Source organism: Adiantum capillus-veneris, chromosome 5, assembly GCF_014529385.1.
Source record: "Adiantum capillus-veneris isolate H3 chromosome 5, ASM1452938v2, whole genome shotgun sequence".
NCBI classification, from domain to species: Eukaryota; Viridiplantae; Streptophyta; class Polypodiopsida; order Polypodiales; family Pteridaceae; genus Adiantum; species Adiantum capillus-veneris.
In genome coordinates this window covers 173,590,774-173,600,061 of record NC_140935.1, presented here as the reverse complement: position 1 = coordinate 173,600,061, position 9,288 = coordinate 173,590,774, and the positions used below count along the sequence as shown (strand labels likewise).

The following is a 9,288-nucleotide window of genomic DNA, read 5'->3' as shown; positions in this document are numbered from 1 at the left end:
CCCTATCTGACGAAAACTGCACAAAGCGTCACGATACTCTAACGGGCCGACCAAGTGACAAAATGAAACCAAATTTAACAAGGTACATCCAAAAGAGGTCAACTACGAGATGGAATGTGTCCACTCAGGAAAAAAGCTCTTCCACTAGGGCAAATGCTAGCAACAAGCCAGAAAGATGTCCAAATGGTCGTTTTTGGTGTTGTAAACACCAAAACAACAACTGACTACTTGGATGGAAGGTCAAAAGGAAATAAAAGACAGCCGGAGTCATACAATGACCAAAAGGAACGGCGACCATCACCTAAGTGGTCTACTTCGACTCCAGGACCAGCTAAGTGTGCAAACAGGGAGTATACTCTTCTAAATTGATTAAAACTTGATGTGTGTGTCTAGGAGAGCCTATTAACACAATTGTGGTCAACTAACATCAAAAAAAAAAAAAAAACTGATAAAAATGACTAAGTGCTAGTCTATCGCGAATCTCTGGGTTGTCAACCCTGAGCTAGACACGAACAACACTCTACAGTCACTAATCCTACCACAACACTACCATAAAGCAAAGAAACAGACAACGCATTCTACGAAACACTACAAGCTCGAAACAGTCTCAAATCATATTGGAATGACTCTAAATCAGAGGGTAAGACTCACAAGAACATATCCTATATGGCCAAACACCTAAACCCTGAAAACCATAACTGTAAGACCTCTAATCGGTATCGCGATAGACTCAAAACAGCAATTTTCAAAGTGTCAGGAACTGATCTACACAGACATCAACACGAAGAGCTTCTCACCCTGATTCTAACGACTACTTGATCATTCAGATCGGATGTCGTTTGAGGTACTTACGACCAAATATATCTGGTAGCAGGCGGGCTCGCGATGTGGTCCTCGACTTGCATTGCTTGCGTTGACGCGGAGAGCTCCTCGATGCTAACACGCTCCTAATCTCATATCTGCAATGTGATTAGTGTGCGCAATGGTGTGTGTGCGTGAAGCTCACTACTGTGTGCTGCAAAACCCACGACTGTATATTATTTGAGATAACGTAATGTGTTGATCCCCAAGGAGGCAAAAAATTACTTGAAAAGATCACCGCAAAGGTCATGGCTCAAAAAAGTTGGCTTGTGGAACTTCGTATCACTACCACCAGTAGGGATAGATTTCAAGAGGGTACAGCATCTAATAGAGACTATCCAAGAAGATGGAACTTGCAAAGTGGCAGGCATGGATAATGAAGTGATGGAGATCCAGATCACCAAAGAAATCATCAAGGAGGCATTGAAATTGTCTGATCAAGGAGCCAACATGAGAGAAAGAAGGAAAAACCTCACAGTCTACTTGCAAAATTCCAAACTACCTTCTTTCGAACTCATAGCAAACCCGGAAGTAAGAGAACTGACACAGATCTACAGTCAGTGTTTGTTGAGCTACAGCAAAAAACCGCCAAGATACACTACACCACACGGGAGCATCTCAACCACACTGACATGGGCTATGGGAATGACCCATGAGTTCTATATAGATCACGCAACATATCTATTTGAAGAAGTGACAAAGCTAAGGCAGGACAAGACAAATTACATTGCAGGAGGAGAAGTCCTCACCAGAATCATATACCAAGCCATACGCGCGGCAGATCAGCTGCCACCTGCTCCCCATCAAAACGACTGCTGGTGTTAAGAGAAAATATCGAAGACAGATCACAAAGGAAAGTACCGGCCTCTATTAACACCATTGGAGGACGCAGGCTAGAAAGAGTAACAAGAAGTACACAAGAAAAGATGGAAGAAGAAAGAAGAACTGAAGAGGAAGATGTCCGACTAAACAAGCGGAAAGCGGAAATGGAAAACAACACCAGGTTGCAGAAGATAGCAAAAATGGAAAGGATGCTAGAAGGATTTGCTCTAGCGAGATCTCTACGAGGCGATGTAGGCGCCACTTGGAAACCTTCTAGTAGCACTTACACAGTGAGAACGAAGAATAAAAACAACCCAGCTTTTGAGTTGGACTGGTTCGAGAGGTACATCCAAGAAAGAAATGCTAGGGACGAACCAGAGTTGCTACTAGAAGAGGAGGATCTCCAAACTTTGAGAGATCAGTTGAGGCCAACTTCACGAGATCAGGAAACACCACCACCATCTCCAAGGCCAGAGACAAGTGAGAGGCAATCTACCCCACCTGCTGACTCTCCTTCGCATTCGGAAAGCTCACACCGTGATGAGAGAGTTCATACACCACCGAGTGAAGAAGAAGAAGAAGAAAGAGCAGATGGTCACCCAAACACTGGAACCATATCAAAAATTGATAAAGGCAAGCAAAAGGAGGTGGATCAGACAAAAGATAAAGCTTCCTCCTCTCAAGAAATTGAGCTGGAAGCTACTATAGATGAAGATTTGCAGTCAATGGAGACAATACTAAACCGAACAAGACTGCACAGACAATGGCTAGCTGATCAGAACAGGTCCAACACAACGAAGTTAGAAAAAATCCATCAAGAAGTTATGAGACTGCAAGAGCAAAGAGATGACACTCTAAAATTGATCATCATCAGAGATGCTGAGATCTTGGGGCTCAAAAGCACGGTAAATCTCCTCAAAGACAATTTACAGGAGTTTGAAGATTTCAATGCCATTTGTGAAGATACGATCAACATATTCCTTGAAGATGTCAGTGAGAGAGATGAACACATCCATAAGTTGGAAAAAGAAAAGCAAGATGCGATGGAGACAGTCAAAAGTTTGCAAGTCGTCATCGATGACTTACAAATTGAAGTCAAATATTTGAGGGCAGTAACAGATATACAAGCAAGGGATATCGAGCGAGCTAAAAAACAAAAAATGTCGCTACCAACAACACCGGTAGTCCACCCACAAGAAGAAGTGGCTGCACTGAAGAGGGAGCTGGAATTGGAAAGAAAGCAGCGCTTAATGATAGCCGAAAGTGCGCTTAGAGCAGAGGATCAACTACAAAGGCAAATTTCAGACTTACAAAGTGAACAGCAACAAGGACCAGCTCCTGACAGTGAAATGGAAAGCATTGTTTCCAAATCACTCAGGGAAGAAAATGAAAACTTGCAAATCAGGTTAAAACAGTTAGAGGAGTCTGCAGCTCAAAAAGAGATGGAATTTCAAGCTCTTCAAATCAATAGTAGAACAATGGTTGCGCAATCGCAACTCTTCAAACTGCAAGGCAACACCAAGGACAGGTACGAGTGCACCTGGAGCAAGCAGCCACAGATTTGGCTGGACTCGCCGAAGTATATGGGGGTCAAGATGACTACGAGGAAGAATCAGATGATCAGGAGGCCCCAGATACACAGACTGATCAAACTGGCTCCAAAGACCAAGAAATAGACGAAGATTTAGTCACGAGATTGGAAGAGCAGAGGCTGGCCGAGAAAATGGAAAAACAATCAGAGATGATATGGTACAAGGCAATGCAACTAGAAAAGGAGATGCTACAAGGGCTCTCCAGATTAGGCAAAACAGTAGCAGAGCTACGGGAGGAATGGAATGCCCCTATGTTACCCTATGCTCTGCTGAAATACGAAACTCTAACACATCAACGGAAGCTCGCAAAACAAGAACAAGTGCCAGTGTTTGAAGGCGAATTACAGGATCGGGAACAGCAAAACAGAATAGTAGGCAGCCAGCCAAAGTGGAGGCGTCAATGGCTCTTGGATCATCCTAATAACCTGATCCATTTAGTCAACGCACCACCTGAGCCGAGGAATGACAGAACTTTTTGCCCAACTCCCCGAACATACACCTACAGCCAACATAAAGCACTACAAAGCAGAAATCCGACATGGCTAAATTATCCAGTATTGCCAGGGCCTACAGAGGGAGAGAGAATATCCGGTTCTTACATGGTGAAAACCCTTCAGGGCGCCATTGCAGAATTCGGAGGCTCTCCCGACCTATCCTGCAAGATACTATGTAAAATAGCTCAAACCTTTTTGGCATGTCTCACAGTCTTCTCAGAAAGCTGGACTTCAGAGTATATGAATACCGAAAGAAGCATCTCAGAGCTGTCATACCATCTAAGTGGGCCACCTACAGAGCCAGTATTGTATGGCTATTTCAGACGGCTAATGTTTCTGCCAAGCTACCATCTCCAAACCTTCGAAGAAGCATTTTATACAGGCTTCTTCATGTACAAGTCCAAAATTTTTGGCCCATTAATGGCAAGCGAGTCTATGCTATATGATGCATTTCTACATCAAATCAACAAAGAAGGACGACAACGACACTGAAGACAAAGACGATCATGTCGTGGTAGACATGAATTAGGAAGGGGGGAGTGTTGGAGCCCCATTTGTCCAACTTTTGTAATGAGACCATCTTGTAAAGCATATCAAATTCCCATTTTATGTCAAAGACGTCTTATCATTTTGATCCATTCGTCTGGGTTATGTAAAGATTAATCAGTTAGTCAGGACTCAGATTTGTTCCCACTTTGTAATAATGAGTAAGAGAACCCCATGTACATTTTTTGAGCTAAGGTGACTAAAGTATAAAAGTCACCTTAGAACCATTTTTAGAAAACATTATTTTTGAACATTAATCCTGTGGCGTACAAGACTGAGAGAGAGAGAGAGAGAGAGAGTGTCTTATCCTCTTTGCTACGCGCTTCTCCCTCACCAGATTCACAACGTGACTACACCATCGCGGTAGTCTCTCCGAGAGCTACGCGCCCACACCACGCATTCACATTTTCGAGCTGTTCGTGATCGATCCTTCCTTGAGCTTGTTTTGCTTGTAAGTAGCACAAACAGTGTCTGTTTTCAACAATCAAGTTCTTTATGGAATGAGAAAGGGATTAGCTACACATAGATACTCATAAACTAAAGTTTCGCCCACTTTTGGATTATGACCTGTTAGTCTATCGCGACTGTATTCGAGATAACTAGGGTTCAAACCTGGTGAGATTAGACTTATAGGTAAGTATATCCTAGTGAGAGGATGGTGCCTAGTAAGTTTGATGCGATTTCGAGTTCATTGGAAGTGTAAACGGTGTTGTGAGCGTTTAGGGATAGAGTGGGTTGCATTCTACCAGGGTTAGTGATTGATGCATCATAAAAGTGCGTATGTGTAGATTGGTCTCAGCCTGACAAGCTAACGAGATTACCTACGTGCACCTACAGGTTAGTCGTGTCAACGGATGATAAGTATGTTGTCTGTGTTGTGCTTGTGAGCATGAACAGGGGAGTAGGTTTTCCCTAAAATAGACAATGCAACACCTGACGTGACTTACACCACTAAAATCCCTCCAACTATTACACGAGATTGACTTGATGAACGTATAGTGGATAGGATACCAATCCTAGTGCCGAGCGGAGATTATGAACCTAGAGAGACCACACCAGGAGGACCAAGAGTGGTTAGGATGGTTGCAGAGTCCAGCACATGCGACCATCTCAAGTGGCAAAATGTGTACCGAAAAAGTATAGTGGATCGAGAGATCCGTACGCCCATGTTTCGATCTGCAAACAAGTGTTGAGGGCAGAACAGGTAACTGATTTCCATACTCAATATGAAGGTTTTGAGTTTACTTTACAAGGGACTGCTTTGACCTGGTTTCAAACTTTTAACAGCCTGGAATTCCCAAGTATTGAGCAACTTCTCCCAGAATTTGCTGAGGAATTCTCAAAAAGAGGAACTAAGCATAATATTGTCTCCCAGATCTATGCATTTAGACAAAAGGAGAAGGAAAAGGTGAAGGAAGCCTTGCTTCATTTCAAGGAATACATAGAAGATGCCCTGCTAGAGAACTACCTCAAGATGAGAGACTGTCAGTCCTTTTCATGGAAGGATTGTGAAATGACACTCTCAAAAAAGACTTGCACTTAACAGTAGTTCTATAATAGGACACTCAAGTGTCCTGGGACACTCAAGTGCCCTGTAAACACATGAAATTTGTCTAATTTTTTATGCCATGCAATTTTGGACAAACTGTAATGCAATTTTTTTAAAACACCACCTCATGCCTTGAAAATATACGTAGATTTTTTTATAGTTTAAAAACGCATCCCAAATGAGGCCTAATTGATTAATTTTTACATGTAATTTGATCTAGAAGCTTTGCATGGCTATGCCATGGTGGTGAATAAATTGGGCATCGTTGGATGGAGATGTCGATCTCAACAGTTGTGAGAATTGGGCCAAATGTGAAATTGATAGGCTTCTTTGGGTGTACCAAAAGTGAGCGCTGCTCGTTTTCCTGCTAAAACCCGAGAGTAGAGTGTTTCTCTACAAAGTTTTCACAGCGCAACCATGTGCAAGCCTTTGATCTTCTTGTGCCCACACTTGACCTGCCCTTGACTTGCTCTCCATGACCATACCATCTAGCCTCACTGGGCTGCCATCGAATGCTTTTTGCCTTGCTTTGGAAGGTCAAGAGCTCATGCTTCTGACTGTGGAATTTGGTCTTGATTGGGCTAAGCATGCACATCCCCTTGACTGGGAAACAAAGCATTACAGGGGAGAGATTGTTGCATACAACACATGCAAAAATCTTTTCAAATGTATGTTTGATGGGGATTCTACATTGTACACGCTCTTGTGGGATTCCATACAAAGCTACATCATTCGTGAAGAACACATGCCAATTGATGCTGACACTGCAATTGCTTTTGATGATGGTGATGATATCTCTTTGGCTGAATTTTTGGCGAGTAAGAAGAGAGAATATGGATGCTCTAATGTATGCCCTTCTGTGGATCCATGTATTGTTAATGATGTGGTTGCCACAGCATGTGATGAGGACCATATGATGCAAGTTATGGATGCAATGGATGATGCTCTTACCATGCATGCAATGTCTACTCATGTGGAACCTATGTATGATAAATAGTCATATGCAAAGGGTCAATGCTTGTCTCGACACATGCTCTAGTTGAGAGTAGGAGGGGCCGTCCTCCAAATCACAAAGTATTTGGTAGAGGTCGGCCAAAGGCTCGACATATTGAGGTGGACTTTGACTGCCATGATACTAGTGAGGATGTTGAGCTTCATGTTACTACACGCAAAGCTGGGACTAGTCATGCTCGTGGTAAGGGGTACAAGCTTGGCAAGAAGTGGGGCAAAGTGCAAAAGCCTCTTGTGGAAAAGGGTTGTCAATTAGATTTGCAAGAAGAAGATGATTTTGGTGATGAACATGCCTCTATTGGAGAGGAAGAGGAATGCGAGGATGAGCTTTTGGAGGCCGAAGGGCCAGTTTTGCATGAAAGTGATGATGAGACTGATTTTTCTATTGTATGCATTCCAAAATGGAAGAGTGGTGACAACTTGCGAGTCAAGCCGGATGGGACATTTAAGAAGCTTCCCTCCTTTGTGGATATTGCAGGGCCCGCGACTTGGGACAGTTTCCAAGAGAGTTCACTGAAATTCAGCTCTTCCTAGCATTGTTTCCATTGGACTTGGTGGATATGATTGTACACGAAACAAATAGGTATGCATTAGAAAAGAGACAACGAGCTTTATGTAAGCATGGCTCCACAAGAAGGTGTAGTGACCTTGATAGACATGGATTTTTGCGGTTTCTTGGAGTGTCTCTTGGTATGGCTTTGCAGTATATGCCTGACAAAAATTATTATTGGAAAGGGGAGACATGTGGAGTGATGCACTATCCAAATTATGCTGAGAAAATGGGTCAGATAGAGTACCAGCAAACCAAACATTTTTTGCATGTAAGAGATAATGTGCAAAGGCCACTTGTAAGAGGCACTAGAGAGCACAAGTTGTGGCAGATCTTGCCATTGGAAGAAATATTGAATGCTACCTTCCAACTGCATTACAATTGTGGGAAGAATGTAATTGTGGATGAGCAAATAATACCTTCCAAATGCAAGTTGAATCCTTGTAGGGTATATAATCCCAAGAAGCCACAAAAAATTGGCATATAGTTATGGAATTTATGCGACTCGGAGACTGGCTATAACTACTTCTTTCGTGTGTATGACAAGTCACCATGCCAAGAGTTTTCTTATCATGTTGTTTCCATGCTTGTAAATGATTTGAAACAAAAAGGTCATTATGCATTCTTTGACAGATGGTTTACATCAGCCAAGCTCTTGATGCATTTGACAAATGAGGGCTATGGGGCTACAAGTACATACATGACAAACATGAATAATTTTCCGGATGCAAGCATGTTGTATCTTGACCGTTGTGACCGTGGTTCATCTCGTTTTGCATATGATGCAAAGAGAGGTCTTCTTGCATGCGGATGGATGGACAAAAAGGCGATATTTTTTGCTTCCAATGTCTATGGTATGAGAGAAGGGGAAGTTATGAGGCAAGTTCTAAGTGGCCACAACGTTTCACTTGCTTGTATAGAGTTAGTGATTCAATACAATAAGTCCAAAGCTGGGTGTGATGTCTTTGGCAGTATGGTGCTCGGACATGGGTATAGTCTAGAGACTACTATACATGGTTGGAAGTGGTGGCATGTGCTATTTTGGGGGATGCTAGATTCTATTTTGGCAAATGCATACATTATTTGGAAAGGTATTCATGGAAAAAAAAATGCCAGTCGATTTGAGTTTATGGTGAGACTACATGAACAATTGGTTGATAATCATTTTGCAGAGAATGTTGCACCTAGAAAAGCAGAGTTTTACCAAACACCGAGCGAAGTTTTCCGAGCAACCTATAGTCCGAGCGAGTCTCTTAATTGGTGAGCCTCCTATATATTACCATTATGCTTTTACACTTCCATCAGCCTATGTAAACATTTTGTTGGTAAGGTCACACAAGGCCTCCCTCTAAGTCCCAGCCTCTTGCAACATTTGTAGTTCATGATGGCTTACCTTTGAAAGATTGTGAGCTACAAATAGTTCTACACAACAAAAATTTGAGATGTATTGTATTTCTAACGAGCTAAATTTGAGAAATCCAAAGGCTAGATTTGGGCTTTCGATTAAGAAAACATTCAAATTTTACAAGTGTTAGTGTAAAATCAGCTAATGCTTCAAATTTAACCTTAAATTGGGAGGATTTCAAATAGTATTTATTAAAGCTAGTGGTGTACTCTATTTTCAATGGCCTCAATTGAGAAATATCGGTTGGGAGCTTGCCCTTGAGAAAAGTGTTAACAATTATGAGTTTTAGTGTAAAAACGAGAAAATGCTTCAAATTTTAACTTAAAACCCAGAGCTTTTCAAGTGTGCACCCTTTTCTATATCAATGGGGAATGTGCCTTCTTTTGACCCTGGTTGATTTTTCTTTTGGGAAAATTATAGAACTGTCATGATATTTTTAATGAAAATTATCTTTAGGA

At 42.0% G+C, this 9,288-nt stretch overlaps 1 protein-coding gene across 1 annotated transcript; it reads left to right on the top strand.

Moving 5' to 3' along the window:
* Nucleotides 1–6,339: 6,339 nt before the first annotated feature.
* On the top strand, nt 6,340–7,409 carry LOC147458576 (uncharacterized). Its single transcript, XM_086511866.1, has 2 exons — nt 6,340–6,848; nt 6,914–7,409. The coding sequence occupies exons 1-2, from the start codon at nt 6,340–6,342 to the stop codon at nt 7,407–7,409; spliced, it is 1,005 nt and encodes a 334-aa protein (XP_086367992.1).
* The last annotated feature ends 1,879 nt before the right edge of the window (nt 7,410–9,288 follow it).

Excerpts from the sequence above, each read along its gene's own strand:
- LOC147458576 (XM_086511866.1), top strand. The coding sequence starts at position 6,340 with ATGACCATACCATCTAGCCTCACTGGGCTGCCATCGAATGCTTTTTGC. Across the intron at positions 6,849-6,913 it reads TCTACTCATGTGGAACCTAT|GAGGGGCCGTCCTCCAAATC; the intron begins GTATGATAAATA and ends AGTTGAGAGTAG.